This window comes from Sebastes fasciatus, chromosome 18 (genome assembly GCF_043250625.1).
Source record: "Sebastes fasciatus isolate fSebFas1 chromosome 18, fSebFas1.pri, whole genome shotgun sequence".
Taxonomy (NCBI): Eukaryota; Metazoa; Chordata; class Actinopteri; order Perciformes; family Sebastidae; genus Sebastes; species Sebastes fasciatus.
The window spans coordinates 10,830,792-10,853,943 of NC_133812.1; the positions used below are offsets into that span (position 1 = coordinate 10,830,792).

The 23,152-nt window shown below is 41.5% G+C and overlaps 2 protein-coding genes across 5 annotated transcripts in view; one reads left to right on the top strand and one right to left on the bottom strand.

Moving 5' to 3' along the window:
- Window positions 1-2,136: 2,136 nt before the first annotated feature.
- LOC141756199 (uncharacterized) lies at window positions 2,137-7,913 on the top strand. Of its 2 annotated transcripts, XM_074615757.1 has the most exons (7): window positions 2,137-2,206; window positions 3,549-3,595; window positions 3,818-4,618; window positions 5,544-5,632; window positions 5,935-6,106; window positions 6,376-6,471; window positions 6,806-6,924. In XM_074615757.1, exons 2-6 carry the CDS (start codon window positions 3,554-3,556, stop codon window positions 6,436-6,438), a joined length of 1,167 nt encoding a protein of 388 aa, XP_074471858.1. In that variant the 5' UTR covers window positions 2,137-2,206; window positions 3,549-3,553; the 3' UTR covers window positions 6,439-6,471; window positions 6,806-6,924. The 2 variants fall into 2 exon arrangements, with proteins under 2 accessions (XP_074471858.1, XP_074471857.1); XM_074615756.1 differs by lacking the exon at window positions 6,376-6,471 and having other exon boundaries at window positions 6,806-7,913.
- Window positions 7,914-7,920: 7 nt separating this feature from the next.
- The window catches only part of LOC141756198 (mitogen-activated protein kinase-binding protein 1-like), a 32,975-nt gene continuing 17,743 nt past the window's right edge, over window positions 7,921-23,152 (bottom strand). For 2 of the 3 annotated variants that reach the window (XM_074615751.1, XM_074615752.1), the window contains 19 exons: window positions 22,141-22,262; window positions 21,990-22,065; window positions 21,787-21,898; window positions 21,048-21,111; window positions 20,581-20,694; window positions 20,294-20,451; window positions 20,023-20,060; window positions 18,237-18,437; window positions 18,005-18,150; window positions 17,724-17,863; window positions 16,718-16,921; window positions 14,723-14,789; window positions 13,157-13,312; window positions 12,488-12,663; window positions 11,576-12,148; window positions 11,222-11,303; window positions 11,049-11,137; window positions 10,048-10,133; window positions 7,921-9,667 (listed from right to left, as the gene is read on the bottom strand). In XM_074615751.1, coding sequence (XP_074471852.1) covers window positions 9,428-9,667; window positions 10,048-10,133; window positions 11,049-11,137; window positions 11,222-11,303; window positions 11,576-12,148; window positions 12,488-12,663; window positions 13,157-13,312; window positions 14,723-14,789; window positions 16,718-16,921; window positions 17,724-17,863; window positions 18,005-18,150; window positions 18,237-18,437; window positions 20,023-20,060; window positions 20,294-20,451; window positions 20,581-20,694; window positions 21,048-21,111; window positions 21,787-21,898; window positions 21,990-22,065; window positions 22,141-22,262 — 2,844 coding nt within the window. In that variant the 3' untranslated portion in view covers window positions 7,921-9,427. The remainder of the gene's footprint in view (window positions 9,668-10,047; window positions 10,134-11,048; window positions 11,138-11,221; window positions 11,304-11,575; window positions 12,149-12,487; window positions 12,664-13,156; window positions 13,313-14,722; window positions 14,790-16,717; window positions 16,922-17,723; window positions 17,864-18,004; window positions 18,151-18,236; window positions 18,438-20,022; window positions 20,061-20,293; window positions 20,452-20,580; window positions 20,695-21,047; window positions 21,112-21,786; window positions 21,899-21,989; window positions 22,066-22,140; window positions 22,263-23,152) is intronic. The other variant, XM_074615753.1, reaches the window with a different exon arrangement.

Genomic DNA, 23,152 nt, shown 5'->3' on the forward strand with positions numbered 1-23,152 from the left:
CTTTATTATATATACAGTAGTTATAGACAGTTTTCCTAAAATTAGATTTAATAAATCGTTATTTATCGCCTTGCTTACAGTATTGCAATATATCGCAATATACCGAATCATAACCCCTGTATCGTGATATGTATCTTATCACCAGATTCTTGCCATACACAGCCGTATTGTTGGCTGCACTCATTTGCATGAAAGTTTTGCCTGAGTACAGCAAAGACTGATCTGGTGATCTGCCTATTTCACAACAATAAGTAGTACTTGTAGATGAAATGTTTTAACCACAAGTGGCCACTTAAGTGAAATGAAAGGGTCAAACTCGTCAGCAAGAGTTAAAATGAATTGCATACACTATTTACTATATAAAAGATACTTTTCCTTTTCTGTCTCCAGACGGAGTTTAAAATTAAAGACCCGGTAGGATAAACGTCAGGCGCTGAATTCTCGGGGGATTACGTATTAGCATTCTAAGAAATTCTGCAATTTCTGACATTTCTCAGCCCAGATGATTGCTAATCTAATGATGGTGTGAGGACAACCGGCGCAACTGTGTGAGTCCCTCATATTTTGTCATTGTTGAAGCGGTTGCCCCGGAGATTTATTGGATGATTGTGTGAAGATCTTTTTGGCTGAGTTTGAACCTGACAACTCTCCTGTTAAACATTATCAAAAATGTGCCAGAATCAATTACTTTTTACTTTACCATTGTCACTTTACTGTTTTACAAACTGTCACACCTCTGTGTATATACATATATATTTATTACTTCTCTATACTACATCCCTGTTTACACCTCTATGTACATATACAGTATTACTTCTCATCATGCATATACATACTTAATCCTATTTAAATTCAGTTTTCCCATCTGAAATACTGTCAACAAAATTACAAATTTCATTTTACATTAATATTTTATACTTACTTATGTTTGTATTTATTTTAACTGCACTATTTTATGCCTTAAATAATCATTTTGCTTGTGTGATTTCCCCTTAATATATATATATATATATATATATATATATATATAAATGATATACATATTTTATAAGCATTGTTAAAGGAACCTGAGACAAACGATTTTCATGGCCAATGACTTCTTTGCTGGAATTGACAAATGATAAATAAAGAACCTTGAATCTTGAACCTTAATTTAACATTAGAAGAGGTGAGACACTTACAGCTCTGCCCTTGTGTACGTATTCAACAATCACCCAGAGAGAAATATTAAATCGGAAGTATGACAACCGAACCCAATGCAGTGACTTAACCCGAGGGTGAACCAAGGAGCAGTAATGTCTGACTTTTCAGCTGTCGATGTCTGAATCACAGGAACGTACAGAAAACAGTCCTGACTTCTTTGTCTATCCGCTGTAATTGTGTTACTCTGTGTGGCCTAGACACATGTGGCATGAGTGTTACACAGTCCCATGACTGCTCAACGGTGACATGAACCACATCAGCACAAAAACACATCATTGTGCTGCCAGTGGATCTAGTCTAGGTACGGAAAGGGAATGTCGTCTGCTGGAGAATAGAACATTTTACATGACATTTCAATATTTTGATATTGTTTCCAACCTTTCACACCCTCCCCCAGTTTCTTTTCCTTTATTTTATTAGATCATCATAACTTTAATTACTAAGTGATATCTGGGAATGCAGCCTCCTAGACTAGTGGTTTTCAAAGTGGGGTCCTTGAGGGGGTTCCAGGGGGTCCCCAGCAAAAAGGGGAATCATTTATTTACACTATAATTCCATCCATAAGTAACTACTGTAACAACTACTTTGGTCATGGGTTTAATATACTGTCTGTATTACATAAAACATCTAAAAGCAAAAATCTTTCAGGGTCCGTGGTCTCTTTTTTGTCAGTTTAGGGGTCCTTGATGTGAAAAAGTTTGGGAACCACTGCCCTACACAATAAAGTAAACTCAATAAAATTTGAGTTGCATATTTAAAACCTTTAACGCCACCATATCTACCACTATGTCTTATTCACATATGTTATGTGACATGTGAGGGTGTGGTATTTCTTGTTCTGACGGTGGAGGGATGAGGTGAGGAGTGGCCAAGCAGTGAGAGGGTTTGGGGCTATAAAAGAGTGTTTCGATGTGTTCGGCTACAAGCCGACTGATTCACTTAAACCACACCACGGCCTGCAGCCTGCTCCTTCTGTGCACCTGAGGACTAAAGACGAGAAAAGGTAACTTCTAGTCTTAATCTTATCTCTGGCAGCTTATACAAAATGGTTCATATTTTTGTGGATCAGAACCAAAAAGCTTGTTTTCATCCAATATTAGAAGATTCATTAGTACCAGGAACAGTCTGGGTTCTGGTCTGGTGTCCTGCTGTAGAGTGAAAGGTGTGTGCAGTGCAATGATGCACCAAATGGGTCATAGAACTGATCTAAATATGAGAATATGATTTATCTTCATATGTATGTATGTAGTTTATCTGTTTGATTGCTGTTGGTTGATTGGTAATGTTACCCATCCCTGGCTACACCAAACCCCTTAATATTAATTGATTCATTTACTTTTTTTACATTTTTTATTATTATTATTTAGTAATATTATTAGTATTTACTTTTTTCTTTGCCTTACTATTATTTTTATTGTTTATGTTGTTATTGAACTTACTTATTAACATTATTACAATTACCATTTATTAACACACTTATTTATTCATTCACATATCTCCTCTTTCCCCTCCTATTTGTTACCTGTTTGTATATGTCACACTGACAAACTTTAAAAAATAAAATAAAATGAATATTTATTTATATAAAATAAAATAAAAGCCCTTATCTAGATTAATCAATGAATATACGCTGTATATAATTATAACATTAATATGCTTTTAAATCATTAACAATATTTTGCAAGTAAACACCTATAATAAAACTTATTTTCTGTGTTAAGTTGTATTTCTCAGGTAATAACAAACATTAATAGGTAGAATGAAATAGCAAGACTAGGTAGTTCGATCATTTTATAACAGTAATTGAATTTGCAGTCACAAGAACAACTATGTATTAGTGGTAGGGCCTGGACACCAGAGAATCATTGTTACTACACATTCCTCTCTAAAGAGCACATAAGTCATTGAAACAACCCTGAATCAATATGCCATTATGTTTCTGCATGACTCAGGATGTTTTCTATGGTCATCATTCAATTAGTGCATTCCATGGCATCCAATAAGCTTCAGTTTACAATGTATATCTATATGGAGACAGACAATCAGCCAGCGCACCGCTCGCTGATACTTTGACATCCTGAAAAGCTGTAGAGTCCTCTGGTGGTCACCTAGAGGAAGGTTTCCTCTATCTGCAGCTCATTAAAGCTCAGTCTGACTGCAGTGCATGTTCTCTATCTTGTAAAAATAAATTTGTTTAGTTTCCATAGCATTTATCTTTGTGATTTACAGACTAAGATCTATTTTGGTTTTGTTCTGTCTTTAGTTTTCCGTGTCTGTTAGTCCTCTGAGACTTGTTTGTAATAGCTGTAAAATAAATAAAAGTGTGCTTGATCTTGTTCTGGCAGGCAGCATGGATGTAAGTACCTCACCAAATGCTCAGATCTCTACACTGGTAAGAATGACGCAAATCATTGCAGCTATTTCCTCCACATTTTCCATCTAAATATGAATGCTTGATTTTTTTTTGCTTATGTCAAACGGCCTTGTTTGCAACTGCAAGTTGGTGTCCTCCATCCTGTCAACCCTCTCTCTTCCTCGTATCTCCGTCCTGGCCCCCGACCCTGACCCTGACCCTTCTGTCTCTCCATCTTCCCCCTCTCCTCCTCCCTCTCAGCACTCTGACCCTCTGTGTGGCAGCTGCCCGTCCTCTGGTTCTGCCCCACAGGCTAACAGCCTTTGGCCGAGCCTGCCGCAGTCTGGAGCTGGGTTCCCCGGGTGGCCGGGACAGCCGGGACAGCTGGGACAGCCTGCCCAGCCCGCACCGTGCTGGAATGGCCAGCCAAACACTCCCTGCTGGCCTGGGACACAACCAGGTCCGGTCTCTGTCCCTGCACCTCAGGCTGTAGCACCGGCCCCTGCACCTACTACAACCGTAGTCCAGGCTCCAGCTAATGCTCAGGTTCCACCGCAGCCCTGCAATCCTTGCTGGGGAGGTACCCAGTACCAGCCTCCCCAGAACCAGGCTCCCCAGTACCAGCCTCCCCAGAACCAGGCTCCCCAGTACCAGCCTCCCCAGAACCAGGCTCCCCAGTATCAGCCTCCCCAGAACCAGGCTCCCCAGTACCAGTCTCCCCAGTACCAGACTCCCCAGTACCAGGCCCCCCAGTACCAGTCTCCCCAGTACCAGGCTCCCCAGTACCAGCCTCCCCAGTACCAGCCTCCCCAGTACCAGCCTCTCCAGCCATCAGCTCCAATTCAAGCTCAAGTCCCTGTTCAAGTCCCTGTTCAAGTCCCTGCTCCAGCTCCAACTCTAACTCCCCACCCAGTCCCAGCACCTGCTCCCGGCATCCGCCCAAACGCACCAGGCTGGCCCGCTCACCCTGGCTGGCCTTATAACCCGGGACAGTCAGGATGGCCTGGACAGAATCCATCCATCATGCCTCCACACTGGCTTCCTCCCACATCTGGACCTCTTGTGAGTCAAACGCAAAGAATCTGACTTGCATGCATCTTACAGTGTCTTTTCTAATGCCCAGGAGAGACAGAGACTTAAAGAGAAGGATAAGGAGAGATGTAAAAAAACTAGGGATGTCAAAGTTAACGTGATAAAAATGCATTAACGCAACCTGCGATTTGTTGGTTGTAGTGGGCTCAGTTATAGTCTAGTTAAGCTAGAGTGAAGATACTGACACCATATGAAACTAGAAAACCTAATGAATCAATTGGTACCAACCGTGTCATATTAGCTTGTCGGAAAGGAGAATAAATAACACTCCAGAGTTACGCAAAATTTTGGTGAGGAAAAACTGTCATGGTCATTTTCAAAGGGGTCCCTTGACCTCTGACCTCAAGATATGTGAATGAAAAAGGGTTCTATGGGTACCGACGTGACTTCCCTTTACAGACATGCCCACTTTATGATAATCACATGCAGTTTGGGGCAAGTCAAAGTCAAGTCAGCACACTGACACACTGACAGCTGTTGTTGCCTGTTGGGCTGCAGTTTGCCATGTTATGATTTGAGCATATTTTTTATGCTAAATGCAGTACCTGTGAGGGTTTCTGGACAATATTTGTCTTTAATTTGTCTTGTTAATTGATTTCCAATAATAAATACATACATTTGCATAAAGCAAGCCTATTTGTCCACTCCCATGTTGATAAGAGTATCAAATACTTGACAAATCTCCCTTTAAGATACATTTTGAACAGATAAAGAAAGTGTGATTAATTTGCGAAGAATCACGATTAACTATGAACAATCATGTAATTAATCGCAATTAATATTTCGATCGATTGACAGCCCTAAAAAATACTGATGGATCTACATATGTTTGATCACTAGCTGCTTTATAATCCAGGTTGTTTTAATGTTATTCTCTCTCACTCTTGCTGTTTAGAGTGTGCCATACAACTTGAACCTGGCCCGAGGGGTCTACGACAAGATGATGATGACCATCTTGGGCCATGTCAAACCTAACGCTAAAATGTAAGCTTAAGTACATGTACTTAGATCTCTTTCTGAACCATTCTTTTACCTTTATGCTCCTTTTTTAAAATGTTCTCTTAAAGGTGCTATTGATAACGTTGATAACATTCAGCCACTGGATGTCGCTTTCTCCCTTTTTTTAAATATTCGTCTATAAAAATGTTATCAATAAGACCTTTAAGTTCATTTTTAGTTTCAAAATTGTAAGTATAGTATACAAATCTGACCTGTTAGTGAAGGACAGACAAAAGAAACAATACAGTGTCAATGATCAGTGTCTAACTAGTTTTGGTTTTCCGCAGGTTCACAGTGAACTTTCTGAGAGGCAACGACATCGCCCTTCACATCAACCCTCGCTTTAGTGAGGGGGGCAAACAGGCGCTGATCCGCAACCACAAACTGGGTGAGCGCTGGGGCGCGGAGGAGAGGGACCTGAAGGGACCCTTCCCCTTCGCTCAAGGGAGCCCTTTTGAGGTGAGCGCAAGAAAGAGGAATCAGAAGGGGCGGTTTAAAGCTGCTATGTGTAGCATGTCAACATCAATAAATCATTACCACGTTCATTTGGAGTCATTGTCTGCTACTAATCCACTATTGCTTTTTTTACAAGAAAATTAAATAACATAATCGTTTTAATCTTTTAGTCTCATTTCTTTGTGGTAAAACTTTTCCTATGTTGATGTTTCAAAATGCTACACATGGTGCCTTTAACTGACTCTAGGTCACTTTCTCATGGTTAACGTCAGGCTAACGTTTGGAAAAAGATGGAAAGGGTTGGAAAGTCGTTTGTGCAAGCGGGTCCTAGATAAGGGAAGTGCTGCACTGCAGGAGGACTCCTGGAGGTCAGTGGGGGTCTCATGTTGCTCAATAACATCAATAACAATTATGCTTTACAGGCATCGCTAATAGGTTACTAATCGGAAGAGCTAATTCTGTCTGTCTCTGTGTCCATGTGCACTGGCAGCAATAACAGCTAGGTTCTTTTCCTTCAATCTTACTTTGTATTTTTTAATTAGTAAGGTTTCATTTTGCATTAAATCATCCTAATTAAATGCATCTTTTTTTCAATTTAGAAGATTTGGCCCTGCAGAATGACTCTTCCTGAATGAAATCATGATTAAATAATATGTTCCTTGATGGAGGTTAGTACATTATTGGTGTTGTGCTCTGTTCCAGATGAAGATCCTGTGCACTCAGGAGGCGTTCAGGGTGGCGGTGAACAACATCCCGCTGTTTGAGTTCCGACACCGCGTCAGAGAGCTCAACCAGATCGACAGAATCAACATCCTGCACGACGTCGTCCTCACCTGCGTCAACGTGGAGACACTTCCATAGGAAGCAAATTACTACTCACACAGCACATGAAACAACACATCAAGGGCATGTATGAGTGTGATGTAAATGCATACAAAGACACATATAGACACACACACACGCTATCTATATAGGCTACATGTTGCAGGAAGTAAAACTTTCCAGTTTATTTATCATGATGCTTAAAGATCGAACAAATGTGTGTTAGTACGTAATGTAATATTAGTTATGACATGAGCTGAGCTCATTCTATAATATGCTACTTCCTCTACCACATAGCTAACCATTTAATACACACAAAGCTTTATTCTTCTTCTCTATGTAGATGCTACTGCTACTGTATTTATTGTGTACAATATGTTCTATATTATTAAAGGGGAACTACGCCCATTTTCAAAATGTATACACATTATTCCTATGGTCTAAGACAGTTCAAAAATGATTAGTAAACATGAACAACTCTCTCCCGAATCCAAAAACTAGAGTGCTGAAACTCAAACTTGTGATGTCATAGGGTATAAAGTGATGCTCCATAGACGATGAATGGAGAGAGATGTATATGGGAACATTTTCTGTTTCACAACTGACAACATTACAATAGAATGAAGCTCATTTGGGTATAAAAAAGAAAACTAATATTCTGTGGGTCCATAAAATCAGTCTCCCATTCATTGTCTATGGAGCAGCTCCAGACTTTATACCCAATGACATCACAAGTTTGAGACTTACTTCTCTGGTTTCTGGCTTTGAGAGAGAGGAGCTCATGTTCACAAATATTGATTGAACTTTCCTAAGCCGTGGAAATAACATACTGGAATTCTTAATTTGGGTGGTGTTCCCCTTTAAATTGCTAACTGAGAATTAAACATGCTAATATTGCCAAAAAAAAAAATCCAATTATTATTATATTATTAGATGTCTATTAGGGTTCTGTTAACTGTAGTAATTATGAAATAAATAAAATCATCAGTCAGTCATCTGGTCCAATGTTTTAATTATTTATTTTAAAAGTTCTTAAAGAAGAACAGTGCAACAGTTTGAATAAAAATCTCTTTCAGAGAAATATAAAACCTTAAAATCAGCACAAAGAAAACTTGCACAAATGTACAAAAGGAAACAGACTAACAGACAAGTAAAGCAATGAGTCATGGCTACAGTACTCTGCAATTGGGGAGACACCATTGGCACAAAAATATGAATAACACAGCCTGAACAAAACACCTTCACAACTCCATCATCTGACACTCATACCTCAAGATAACCATTTCTATCCTCACACCTTAACTTGACTTCCTCCAACCCCCCACTTAAATGCATCCATCTCTACCTAACAGAACCAGTTTTGCCTCATTAGCAGCAGGGCCTAAGGATGCTGATGTCAGTTGCGTCCAACAATTTGGTCTGGAGCAAAATGTCTCTTTAGCTGGCCAAATTGAAATTGGTGATATGGTTCACCCAGTGGGTGATTCATCCTTAATGCAACAATCGGAACCAAGTATTAATTGTACAAAATATTCTCGCACAATAGTCATGAAATGTCAGCCCGTTCTCATTTTCAGGGCGTCAAATACAGAATCTTTGTCACGGCCATCGGCGTTCGATACCGCCAAAAAAAAAATAATTCACGAAGCCGGATCATGATCCGGATCGCCACCAAAAACTAATGGGTTGTTCATTGTGCCACACCCAACCCCTCCAAAAAATGTCATTCAAATCCATTGCAAACTTTTGGAGTAATCCTGCAAACGGACAAACCAACAAACTAACAAACAAACAAACAAACCAACAATCAAAATAAAACAACAAACAACATACAAACCAACGCTGGTGAAAACATAACCTCCTTCCAAGGCCATCGGCCTCGGCGGAGGTAACTATAGTGTTTTTGATGCCGAAAATAAAGTGAGGCCAAGTGGCGGTACGTAACGAGATGGGATGAGAACGTGTTGCACATTTCCGGGAAAATTGCTGAGTGCATTCATATCACCCAAGAACATAAACCTTTTAGATTTTAATAGCCCAATGTTTCTTGCTTTAATATCACCCTAAGGACATATTTAACATTTTTATTCGTAGAGCCTTACTACCGGCAAGGCTCTGATCTTTCAAGATCAAGACATCTTTTGATTACCTGTGCTGTTCATGTAACTCCATCATCTTTGTCCTTCTGGTGTCTCCCTTCATAATTATTATGATTTATTACACTTACAGTATGAAAGTTGATTTTAAAAAGTAGAAAACAGACAAAGAAGAGTTATGGCAACTTGAAAAATAAGGAAACCTTTCGTACATTTTTTCCAGTGCATAATACTCGGCATTCATTTCTTTCAGCTTCTCCAAATATAATGACATCTCATCTGCATTCAGTCCATAAATAAAGTTTCAAAAGATCTCTGTGCAAATAACAAGAGTGTGATTCACAGTACTACCGTGTGTGTGTGTGCGTGTGTCTGACTGTGTGTACATACACATCAGTCCATCTCCTCACGTCTTGGTGTCGAGTCTCCTCTCCACAGACTTCAGCAGCAGCTCGGCGTACTGCTCCAGCAGAGCCAGGGCCTTCTCTCCTTCACCTTTGACCCCGCGGTCCACTCGGGGCCCTTCACACTGTGAGACGGGGTGAGGCAGAGAGTCCAGCTCAGTCTTGACCGTGAACAGGGCCCCTGACAGGATGCTCCTCATTTCTTGCTGGTCTTCACTGGGTTCTTGGCCGCTTTGTAGCATCTGGTGTTAATGAATACGTACATATGAAAAACAGGCAGGAAGGCCGTCAGTCGGTGTCGCTCCCTGATTGATCTGTTCATCAGATTAAAGGGAAAACTCCACGTGTGCAAACAACGTTTAGGTTACTAAGACAATGAAAAGCAGCACATTCTCACAGTTTAGACAGCGGAACCAGCAAATAATTGTCCTTTTTGTCCAATTTATGACAATAAGAGGAATATGAGAGTGGCAGCATTAACAGGCATGTAATATGTGAGAAATGATCTTTATCTTTTCCCCTTTTATCTTCCCTATCTCTCTTTCTGATGTATTTTCCTTCCGGGCTCTCTTAACCTTCACACACTCTTCACACATACACAAACAGACACACACTTACTGACCGTAGTATAGAGCATGGCAGTTTTCCTCAGACTGTTGTGAAGCTCCGTAACAGCCTGCCTACAAGTTTCCAAGGTGATGGAGTGATCTGCAGAAAGAGAGAGAGAGAGAGAGAGAGAGAGAGAGAAACTCTTTCAAGTACAGCGCAGCATGTTGCAAATCCGAGTGTTCACAAAGACGCACAGACTGTACAGCGTCTGCACACATTATCGAGCGAAGTAGGCACACAGTAAACGTTGAGCAAAAGGTTGGAGAACAAGAAAAAAACTTGGTAGCAGAAAAGAAACTATAGAAAAAAAAAAGAACAGACGAGGAGGCTGCTGAACAAAGCCAGAGAGCAGGAGCTGTGTGAGCCGTGGAACTGAGAACAACGATTTCACAGCTTATATCCTCCGGCAAAAAACACAGTGGTAGGTACAAATGTGGACTGGATATCACTTAATGGCATTTATGGTTTCTGTGTTCTCAAAATTGAAATGAAATGAAATCTGTTTGCCTTTGTGAGGCAGTTATCATCCACAGAACAGCAGGCACGGAAGCGTGAAGAACAGGATGAAGAAGTTATTTTAAGATTCATCTCAGCATTTGGACTCTATTAGACACTTTTATTGACTGAGGAAGTGAGCAATGTGAGGGGAAAAACAATCTGTAGTGGCGCTTCAGTTAACTCAGGCTCTACATATATATCGGCTATTTTTGATATGTCAAGTGTTCAAGTGGAATATATGAAGCCGGTTGCCAAGTTTTGTTTTCCTCAACAAACAGATCTCAAAATCAACCAGAAGAGTAGATATTCAAACGTCCCCTTCATCTGTGGACTCACCCGTGTAATCACAGTGTTGACAGCAGGACGGCACAGAGACAGACGGAGGGACGGGAGACAGACAATCAGACTGACAGACAGGCCAGAAGGCAGAGGGCGAGCATTGTGAAGAGATGCAGTGATGGAGAGGAGGAACGGTAGCGACAGACAGGTTGATAAAAGAGCTCTGGGAAGCCATACCTGGATGGGGATCGGCGCTCGATGTGTGGGTCTGTTCGGGCACCAGAGGGCACTCTTTGGCCACGGCCACCTGTAACGGCTCCTTGGCACTGGTAAAGAAATGTGTGTCAGTTTTAAAAAACGTCTCAAAGAAAATGCAGCTAAATGTTTTGAAGTGGGTGTTAAAAACGTACCTCTCTGAAACAGAGTCTCTCTTCTGCCTCACTGGTAGTGAACTTGGCAAAGTAGGATCCAAAGACATGTTCCTGCCTGGTGCTGATGACAACAAGAGAAACACAAAATCACACACAGGTAATCTGCTTTTTAGTTCCTTAAGGCTGGCCCACACTAAAAGATTTTTCAAATCTTAACAGATGTTGAAAATGTGAGACACCACATACATAATGACAAGTTATGTTCATTTCAACAGTTTTGTTCCTATAGTGTGTGTTGAGCAATGATTTGGCCATGTTAGTTTTTGTACTACTACCCAGCAATACTTGTGCGTTTATGTGTCACATCTACAGTATATGGCTGAGCTGTCTAACCTCTGTTTCCTGGAGAAGGTGTGACGTCGGGAGGAGTGGAAGCCCTCGGCATCGCCTCCAGGCAGAGGCTGCGGCGAGGACTGAGTTGCTGTTTGGGAAGCGGGATGCGGGAGGGCTGAAACTGGGTGGGTGAAACTGCAGCTGTGGGATGGGGAGGAGTTGGGGAGGGACTGTTTGGTAGAGGACATGTTAAGGGGGGTGATGTTGATGTGACAGTAGAGGGGAAAGCGGCGACAGGAGACGAGGTGAGCAGGGGAGGTTCGACCTCCAGCTCCCCGCATGACCTCCTGCTCCTGAGGAAGGTGGGGGAGAGAGGTGGAGTCAGGAGCACATCTCCCAGCGAGGTGGAGCGGCTGCTTTTGGCCATGGAGCTGGCAGTGGGGTTCATGTACGAGTGGGGGGGCTTGAGTTTGGGGCTGTCCCAGGGCAGAGGGGAGCGGGGAGACTGGGGGGACCCGGAGGAGGGGGAAGAAAAGTGGAAGGAAGGCTTGGGAGTGTCCTGATCCAGGGAAAGCTGCTGAGGTCTCTTGCGAAACTCCCTTCGGTCACTAGAGGGCACAGGGGAGCGGGGAGCTGGAGAGAAAATGGAGAAGTGGAGATTTGCTTTGAGTAAATCAAAGTGCATTTAATTATGTTGTGTCAAATTGTTAGGAATTAACTGGATGATTTTTTAGTTTTACATCATATATAGTTATTATTGCCAATTCCAGGTTATTATCCAAAGTCAGAGTAATTTATTTGGGATATTTCACATTAGATCCCCATGCAGATTATGTTTAAATTCACTCATGAGGCAGTTAAACTGTCTCACAATGTGCACCTAATGGAGCTCACTGAATAATCTGACCCAATTATTACAGAAATGGCAGCAAATCTATAGTAATAAATTAACAAAACGATGATGAAACGCACGGTCTGAGGCCAGGTCCTGGGCAGAGCGTGATTTCTGTAAACACGTCCCACTGTCCAGCAGCTGGGGAGCTTTGGACGGAGGGCTGGACAGCCGCCACAGGTGGAACCCTGAAGTCTTCGTCTTCTTCTGGGGTCTAAGTGTCGGAGCACAGTCTCTCTCTGGAGCATCTGCCCTGCTGAGAGGCAACACAGCAGCTTTAAAGATCAGTTGGCACACAATAATTCAGTCACAAAAATGGCAAAAACAAGCCAAAATAATTTGTAGATTTTATGTTTTCATTTTCCTTTGTGTTTGTGCTACATTTTGGCTCCACTGTAGTAAGTTATTCATTTATTTGCACGTGCATAATTACTTTAGCCGAGAAATCAGTTTCTCCCTGCTCTTGTTTATCCTTATCCATTATTAATCTGTAAATAACAGCATGATTTTCTAGTGTATTATGTAAACATAATAGCCTAGTTTGACCTCAGGAATCTCCGGTTTTGTCAAGTATAATAATGTATTCCAGCCATGTGTACTTATTGATGTTTTAGAATCATATATTTATGCAAACAGAGTAGCTTTTTTGATCTTTTGTATTCATGATTCATTAATCCAAGTCTGCCAAAGCAGCACTTGTCTAAAAATAAACCCCAGCAGGCTCCTACTAGTCCGTGTTTTCTTCTTACTTTGGCCCCTCGATCCTGCCAGGGGACACGGGGGTCTTGTCCTCCGTGTTTCTGCTCTGGCTATCTTCCATCAAGGGCCGCACTTTTGACACAGGGGGCTTGGCAGAGTGGCTGCCTTGTTCCTTTCCATGCACTTTGGCAAACAGAGACATGCCCCTACACAGAGAGAAGGCATTACAGGGTCAGAGGGAGCAGGGGAGTCAAATACACCATGTACTATACGGGAAGTTAATGGAGTAGTTTAATGTTTTAGGAAATACGCTTATTCGCTTTCTTGCAGAGAGTGAGATAAGAAGACCACAACATGTTTTTACAATTTACATGCTAATTAGTGAGCTTTAAAAGGTGTTGGTAGGTGGATTTTGCTAAATTTGGACTAGTCTGACTGGATGTAGACTGTGGGTATAAGTCTGACATTGGCCGCGGCATTCTCGTCCTTTTCCGCTAATAATTTGCAAGGGCGCCGTTGCTGCATCCTGTGTTTAGTGCCGCCCAAGGTGATTGTGATTGGTTTAAAGAAATACAAAACAAAAGTGTTTTCTCCCCCTATAGCAGAATGATATCAGGGTTGGAAGTTAGCACTAGCCACCAGCCAAATGCTGGTAAAATATGCAATTGGCTACTAGATTTGTTTCAGTCACCGGCTAAAAAAAACAAAGGTAATCAATTGAGTGGCTGGTATGTTTTAGAAACAATCAGCCACAGTGGCAGGTATAAAGAAAATGGTAATTTACAACCATGAAGGTAATGTGTGGAGCCAGACCTTTGGCTTTTGGGTCTGGCTATGCAAGACTACATTTGGACAGCTTAGCACAAAGACTGGAAACGAAGAAACAGCTAGCCGGCCTTGTCTATGAGTACCAAAATCTGCCTACCAACACCTCTGAAGCGCACTAATTAACATGTTATTATCTTATTTGTTTCATCTGTACAAAAAAGTGTAAACACAATTTTACAGGGGGTTATGTGCTGGACTATTTCTTGGCCAGGAGCAGTTGCCAAGCAACCAGCAGAGACTCCATGAAGTTAGTGGTCAAGAAATACTCTGGCACATATACCACCCAGTAAAATTGTTTGTTTTTACACTTCAGTTTTTGTACAGATTTAACAAACTAGATATAACATGTTAATTAGTGAGCTTTGGAGCGGTTTTCCTGTGTCCAGTCTTTGTGATAAGCGAAGCTAAGATAACCGGCTGCTGGTCGTCGCTTCATATTTAGCACACAGACGTGACGAGGGTTTCCATCTCGTCATGTAACTCTGCAAGAGAGTGAATAGCATGTTTCTCAAATGTTAAAAGTATTCTTTATATAATACAGTGTCCTACAGTTAAATGTCTCGCTGCACATTCATTCTTAAAGCAAATAGAGTAAAAACTTCCAAGGATGAAAAACAATCTTCCTACACACAGAATTACCCAAACATAGATAACAATGTCATTTCAAACTGACAGCTTGGCTGCATCGGGAGGGTACACAGATGGTTTAGCAGAGCAGTGTGCGTGATTCCACATGGGCTTGTAATTATAGCTGTGAATCCACACTGGTCTGAAGTGGTCAACAGTACCTGTTATTATGTCCTCTGGCCAGGAAGCGTGAAGACATACTGAGCCGAGGGACTCTGCTCTGCTCAGCTGTGGACAGACGTCAAGCGTTAGGAAAAAACAAAACAAAAAGGAAAATGGAGACAGTGGCAGAGAGAGGAGACCAACACACAGTGACACAGAGAGAAAGAGAAAGAGAAACTGAGAGGCTAATCAATATCGTTTGCATGTGAGTGGTGAGGTCATTTAAAGGAATAGTTCAACATTTTGGGAATTAAGTGTATTCATTTTCTTTACGAGTTAGATGAAAAGTCTTACGGCCGGGACACACTGGTTGCATGAGCAGTGCGTGACGGTTGCCTCGCTGAACTGCTGCGATTCTCACGCGTGTGGTGTCCAACCCGGCAGTGTTTCTGCAGCTGTGCTGCTCCTGCCATTCCTTTCTTTCTACATAGTTTGCCTTTCATAATGACCATTTCATTTCATTATAAGTGTCATTTATATTTATATTAGACAATAAAAGGTTAAGAAGCATGTGCTTATTTATAAATAATAACAATAATACTAATCCACGATTAAAAGCCGGTACTCTAATAGGGAGATAGAATAGGATGACTGAATTGTACACTGATTTTTTTTTAATTGATTATATGTATATGTGTTTTTGTATGTGTATATACTGCGTGTGTGTATATGTGTATGTATGTATATATGTATATATTTATACAGTATATATATGTATATATAAATAGATTTTATTTTATTTTATTTATTTTTTTTATTTTATTTTTTTACTTGTGTATATTCTTTTTACTTATTTATCTATTTTTTGTATATAATATGTTTTTCCCGTATCTATACTGCCTTATTTTATATTAATATTAAGTTTTCTTGAGTTTCTTTGTACCGAGAATGTTATTATTGGGGACGTTTGTGAATGTTGTTTAAAAATGAACAAAAAAACAATAAATATAATATTGAAAAAAAAAAGCCGGTACTCTATGAATTTATGGAGCCGTGAAAGTCGCTGCATTTTCCACAACACTGTCTTGCAAATATTTCAGAATAAAAACCAAGTGTTAACAAATGAAGGAATTTTGTCCACGGGGAAAAACACTACAGGGCTTTTATTTTGAGACAGGAAGTGTTGAGTTAAAAATAAATATTTTCTTTTTTCATGTCTGTGACATATTCTACAGGTATGGACATCAAAACTGAAGTAATGTTGATGGCATGATGTCAATCATACCACCAAAAAAAGTCAATTTCACTGTTTTTTTTGCTGTAAACTGTTCCCGGCACACAGAAAAAATGTACGTGACCTTGAATCTCTCGGATCTCAGCAGACACTCAGCCGAGCAGCGCCTGAGCCACTCTGCTCTAACCTGTTAATATGGGCACAAATAAAAAACAAGAGGTTCCGTGATGCACACACGCTGCTCACGTGTCCTATGTGGCCCCGCTGTTATATCTGTCTGTTGAATTTGAAGCTATAGCCAGGAGACCTAGATTAGCATAAAGACTGGAAATGGGAAAACTGCTAGTCCAGGTCTGTCCGAAGGGTAAAATATCTACTTACCAGCACCTCTAAAGCTGACTACTTACTAACTACTACTAACACACCATATCTTGTTTGTTTAATCTGGACAAAAAGTGAAGTGTAAAAAAACAAGCTGTGTTTTCACGGTGGTTCATGTGCCGGACTATGTCTTTGGCGGGCGTAGTGACATTCTGGAGCCACCATGAGTTTGCCAATCTGGTCAGCCAAGATAAGACAAGAAGAAAGGTGGTAGGTGGATTTTTCTTCTTAGACAGATCCAGGTTTTGTTTCCTCCTGCTTATAGTCTTTATGCAAAGCTAAAAAAAAACATCTCCTGGCTGTAGCTTCATATTTAACCTACAGATATGATAGCGGTATTAATCTTCTCAACTAACTCAGCAAGAAAGAGCATAAGCGTTTTCCCCAAAATGTCGAACTATTTTTTTAAAGTAGCATGTGAGTGTTTGGCCTCTCCTACCCGTGCTGCTGCTGCTGCTGCTCTCCTCCAATGTCTCAAAGTTCTGCTTGATGAAATCTTCTTGACTGACGTCAGCCCTGTCAGTCACTGTCCTCAGAGCCTCATCCATACTCGTCAGTTCTGAACTTTGCTCATCTTCCTCCTTCCTCTCGTCATTCTCCTCATCAGAGCTGTCCTCGCTCAGGGACTCCACATCTGCAGAGTCTAGAAGTGCAAAGAAGAAAAATGTAAGAGAGAAAACAACCCTCCTTGACCTTGGTACCTCTACAGGTAGGTACCAGATAATCCTTAACAAATGAGCAGCCAGAACACTCAGGCTTATGTGCTAGTATTATCTGACACATTTCTATCAGGTCTGAAACTGAAAGAAAAATCCCAGCCTCTGTGTGCTTAAATCCTTCTCTGAGGGGAATCAGCTTTACTGTATGTTAAAAAGATATCACGGCTTTCATGTACATTTTAGCTTTTCATTTTAAATCCAGCACTTGACATACTTTGAGAATGCATTTATAGCTTGAAACAGAAATGTAGACAGATAGAGATACTGAAATACAGCATACAAGTGTGACTTTGATATCTGTTTAAAATTCCACATTAGTCTGTTTTAGTCAAGCTCACTCTGCTATTGAGGAAAAAGAAAGAAGAGTGGAAAAACCTTCACTGAAAGCAGCTATGTGTAGAAATGTTTTATGATTTTAGCATCTTAAATTAAAAACTTAATTAAATTAAGTGTAGTTTTTGTATGTATAAAGATGGTACAATCCTGGTAAAATGTGTGCAATCTTGGCAAAAAGAGAAGCATGCATTGATGTCTGCCACAGTATCTTTTCTGATAGTACCACTAGGGGGTGCTAAAGTCAGAAATGTTCAAGTTGTACACCTACAGAAGTGGCTTTAAATGCTAATCTTCTTGTGTTTTAATTCAAGCAAAAGTAAATTATTAAAAGAAACTTTATTTCACTCATCATTGTGCACTGCTTTAACCGTTTTGGACGTAAAACCTCACCATCCAGGACAGGATCCGGGCTGGACTCCCTGCTGTCGTATCCCAGAGAGCAGGCGCTGTCCAGGCTGCGGCTTTCCTTGCTCTCACTGCGGATCCCTCGCCCTTGCATCCTGCAGTGCTGCTCCTTCACCATGTAATCACTGACGTATGAAAGCAAAGAGAGGTTGGAAACAATGAGGAACAGGGGCGGAGGGATACATTAAACCAAGAATAGAAAACCACTTTTGTTCTCTTTCGGTGTCATTGGGAGCACTGGAGTGAAAGCATGTGTGGGGATTTACCCGCCCTGCAGACTTGCATCGCCCTCGTCATCCTCGGGGTACAGCACGGCTCCATCGGCCCCCCTGATGCCCTTGGATGGGTGCGAGGACAGCCAGTCAGCATGTGGCCAGGGCCGATGCCTCTTGGCTCTCTCCTCCGACTGCAGCTGCAGAAAAATGAGGTGACTTAGCACAGTGCAATTACACACACATGGATCCTCTTTCTCTCTCTTACACATAGATCCACGCATACCACTGACTCCTGGAGGCTGAACATGCTCCGTCTCTCTCGGTCATGAGGGGAGCAGTTGGGGGTTTTCTTGGGAGCAAAGGTCTCCAGCTGCCTCAGGTCCAGCATGGATTTCACCTTCAGCTCCACGGAGCCCATACGACGAGACCAGCGCCTCCGAGGACGTTTAGAGGGGTCGGGTGTGACCTGGCTGATGACTCCGTGCTAGAGAGGATATACAGAAGATGTACAAGTTGACACGACTTCTCTTGTAAAAGACATGAATGAAGTAGAATTACCGCCTAGTGTGTGTAAAGTTGCAGTTTACATCCATGCGTGTCCAAAATGTCATCACTTCATCATTTTATCCTGTTAAAGACATTTCTGTGAAATTGTCATAATTAGCATATGAATGCTTGAGTTATGGCCAAAAAACGTTTTTAGAGGTCACAGTGACCTTGACCTTTGACCACCAAAATCTAATCAGTTCATCCTCGAGTCTAGGACTGATCCGAATGCTTCGAAGCTTTGACCGTTGTCATGGTAATCAACCTCCAAATCAGTATTTGAATGCTTTGTTTTTTTATAAGTATGTCATAATAATATATAAATCCCAAATTAGGCCATGAAATAAAAAATAATCCCACGACATTATTCATATTCATATCATTCATATTATTATTAGTTATTCTCAGACGGATGTCGCTGTTTGTTATGTGTAGAGGTACTTGTGTGTACTGTACAGTAGTGCAGCAGCAGCACTGTCCAAGTGGATGTTTGTGCCAGATGTAATACAATTCTCTCCAGGGGTTCCTGAGATATCGCTTTCATGAGAATGGGATGGCCGTAAGGTCACAGTGACCTTGACCTTTGATCTAAATTATAATCAGTTTGAGTCCAAGTGGATGTTTGTGCCAAATTTGAAAAAAAATTCCCTCCAAGCGTCCCTGAGATATCGCGTTCACGACAATGGTCCGGACAGACGGACAGTCAACCCCAGAACATAATACCTCCGGCCACGGCTGTCGCCGGCGCAGAGGCATAAAAATGTCATCCAGCAGTTCTGGAAATTAAAGTTGACAAGTACTAAAAGTGACAATTTACTACAGTTGTTCACATCTTAGATGAGGTTGTGTGATCTAGTTTTTATTAGCCACACATTGGATTTCACATATTCCTTTTATCACTTTTAAGACTCAGCAGGGTATCCCTCCTCCCCTCCCCCAGTACATCACAGAGGATTTAATCTCATGTGTGGTGGAGTGAAGCCCGAGATCCTTAAGCTACTTCAGTCCTTCTGAAGTACTGAGAGAAAAATAAAGGAGACAGTAGACTGGAGTAGCAGCTCAATGGTTCATTAACTGGCCATTCTACATACGTAAAGCTTGTACTGATTGTTACATCTGTTACTAAAAACTATGACGTGTTTGTCAGGAACTGAATTAAGGGAAATGATGATACTGTACTTTACTTTCCATAAATGGGATGTACTTAGCATGAAATAACAATAACGAAACATGTTCAGGTAGAAGTTGCCCTTCAAAACATGTGGAAAAAAGAGCATTCATCACACTCTTCACACTTTGTTGTCTATCATTCAATCATCATCACTCTTTAGAAAATACATTTCCTGCCCAGTATATTTCTATGGGAATGACAAGATAGGAAAATGATTGGATGGTGCAATGAAAATGGTCTTCATATTAAATGTTTCTATTACAAAAGCATTAAAAAAAAAGTATTTCCTATGTTTGGTATATAATTGAAACTGAAAAAAAAAAGTTGCTTCACATTGAATATAACCACCAACCTTTGCCAGCTCCCAGTCCTGTCCTTCATCTGAGCCACCTGTTGTATGAAAGAAACACAATAAACAGACGCTTCAAAATAATGAAATAATACTTGTTTGATGTGTTTTTATCAAAAGCTGCACTCCGCAGAGAGAATAAAGGTCAGGATTACAGATGGCAGATTCTCTTCAACGCAAGTGGTTCCACCTAAATGCACCAACATGTAGTCACCTGGCTTAGAGTCAGCAGCACTGTGTTTGTTGTCTCATTCAGCTCATAATCAGACAGTACCTGTGTCCTCCTCTCCATGGCTGCTGTCAGAGGATGTATTGACTGCGACGTCTTCAGGGTCGTTGGGGTCGTCGTTCTCCGCTGCGTCCTCCTCCTCGTGCTCACGGTCGCTGTCAGAGGACAGACCAGCCAGAGTGGGGGCGCTGTACACCTCTCGCCTAGGATCAGAGAGTCAGACAATATGAAGAGCATCCTGTGAGTGTTCTGGCAGTCTTTATACTTCATCATCAGGTTTATGGATTGAATGTAACCAATGAAAGGTGGTAAAAGGTGGCGTGTGTCGTCACCTGAGACCGGGGGTCTTGTTGCAGAATGGTGTGTTTGGTTTTTGTCGGAGTTGGCAGAGCCTCTCTCTCATGCTGATTGTCAGTTCGGGAGCCAGTCGCCACACAAAGATACAGCTGGGAGATAAAAGCATTCAGGCATTAAAAATTCAACGTTTCATTTCAGCTCGACTATTGAGGAAACTGTCTGCAAACACATTTCCCCACTCATTTCCTCTGGCAGCAGAGGCTGAAGACGATTTTAATTTGCGGCTCCAATCCTGGTTATCTACAGTAGTTTTTATTCTAGTGCGCTAGTCATATTTGGATGTCTCCTTGTTATTAGGTCTTTCATTTTAAATATAGAACTAATGCTTATTATCTTTTTTAGAAATACAACTGAATTATAATATTCTAAATGCTGGATTGTCTCCAATAAGTGAATCTAAGGGAGCCACTAGTAGGACCACAAACACAGGACCGTTACTCACCTGTCCCCTGACACAGAAATCAGATGCTTGCAGTCGTTGGTGAACTTCATCCCGGTCACAATCTCTGCAAAACAAATAAATATATGGCGAAGCTAGTTATATCATGGTTCCTGGCAATTGACGCTTCGCGAAGAGCTACGATAGAGCCCACACTGTCCCTAACTGCACCCCCTGCAAAATTATCTAATTTATGGAAAAACAAAAAAGCGATTTCAGAGAGAAGCAGACAGAAAGGTCTACAATATGTCAAACTGATTCAGCAGCGAAAACAGGTTAAAAAGATAAAGATAGAAGCTAAAGCCTACAGATCAGTGTAAATGTGAACCACCACATCACCTGGCAACAACACTACTGTTCCAGTACAGCCAGGTAGGTCTTTATTCACTGTTGCAATCATTAAAAATCAAAAGCAGCCTGTGTATACATTCAGTATAATTTTTACACATGCATAACGTTTAGCCATGACTAGCTCGAAATCCACAAAACCAGCCTGAAAATTAAGAAAATCTAAAACGATTGCATGAGAGTCTATGGAGCAGAGACATATAGCTGTCGGACCCTGGTGGGAGCCGGCAAATGCTACGCTATGATTGGCCAGTCTGAGTTTGAGGAGCGGGACTAAGCGAAGGGTCAATTGTAGGTGATAGATTCCCTGCTGCTATAAAAGTGTAATTTACTCACAGCTCAGGTTGACAACATAAAATGTGTGCATGTGAGGTGTAGGTGTGTGTTCTGTTACCAGAGTGTCCGCCCATAGTGGCGACACACTCCCCGGTGAAGAAGTCAAAGATGCTGATGTTTTTATCGGAGCAGCTTGTGGCCACGTATTGACCTGACGGATCAAGCTGGACCTGCCAAGACAGAACACAAAAGAGTTAATACATACCGTATATACTGTATATAGGGAGGGAACGGCATGTGGAGTACGGACTGTGATGTTACCCTGAGCAGACTGCCGTCCTCACTCAGCGATCCCTTGTAGAGTTTCTTCTGCTTGCCGCTGCCGATGTTGAAAATCCTGCAGTCAGAAGGAAAAAAATGTTGTTTCCCCATTGCTAACTTCGTGGACCTTCAAAAACACACGCACACTCACCTGATGCAGCGGTCCTGACAGCCGACAGCAGCGTACTTGCAGGTGGGGTCTACACTCATGTCATGCAGCGTGGCCTTCCTCACCATGTGGTGAGAACGCCTGAACTCTGTTCCTCTGTCAGTCTGTGAAACAAAAAGAAACACTGTCAGGTAGAAATTTTGCCTTCGGCACAGTGCTACAGTCCGTTGAACAAAAACAACTTGAACACATCTCAAACATAAGAGACATTTGACATTGACAACACGGCAGTTTAAAAAAAAAATAACCTGTAGTATTAAAGTGCTAAAATGCTTGTGTATTTATTGCACATTGCTCTGTTGCACTAAGATTTTGCGTTAGGAGTTCAGCAGCTTGATGGAGGCTGGAACAAACGATAGCTTTCAAATGGTTGGATTTGCACTTTTGGCACACCAAGTCTTCTTCCTGATGGCAGAGGTTTATATTTATTCAGAGAAGAGGTGATGTTGTGAGTCTGTAATGATTTTTGTTGCTTGTTTCATAACTGCCTGCTCGTACAGGCTCTACATGGACTCATTGTCTTTCTTCCCTATTACCTTCATAGCTGCTTTTGTGCATGCTGGCAAGACTCCTTTTTCAGTTGCACTGTTAGGTTGCCAAACCATACTGTAATTCCGTATCTAATGATGCTCTCTGCCCGGTAGAACATCAGCATGATCTGGCTGCTCACTCCATACAGCCTCAATCACCTGAGACAGTAAACTCACTGCTCTGCCGCAGCCTCTTGAACAGGTTATCAATGCGTGTTTTCCAGCAAAGAAAAAGAAAGATCTGTACGAGATTGTCTGGTTTTTCATTGACCACTGGCTCATGGTCGGTCACTTGCCTCGGGTCAAGGACACATCTCCTGTGTGTCGGTGGCACTTAAAATGAGACGGTTACTGTCACTCCACATGATGAAGGTAAACAGGAGGTCTGTGCTGAGAAGGAAGGCTGCTGTAGCTTTAGCATTAGAGTACAAAAGATACAAAATACAGCATTTCAGATGCAACCT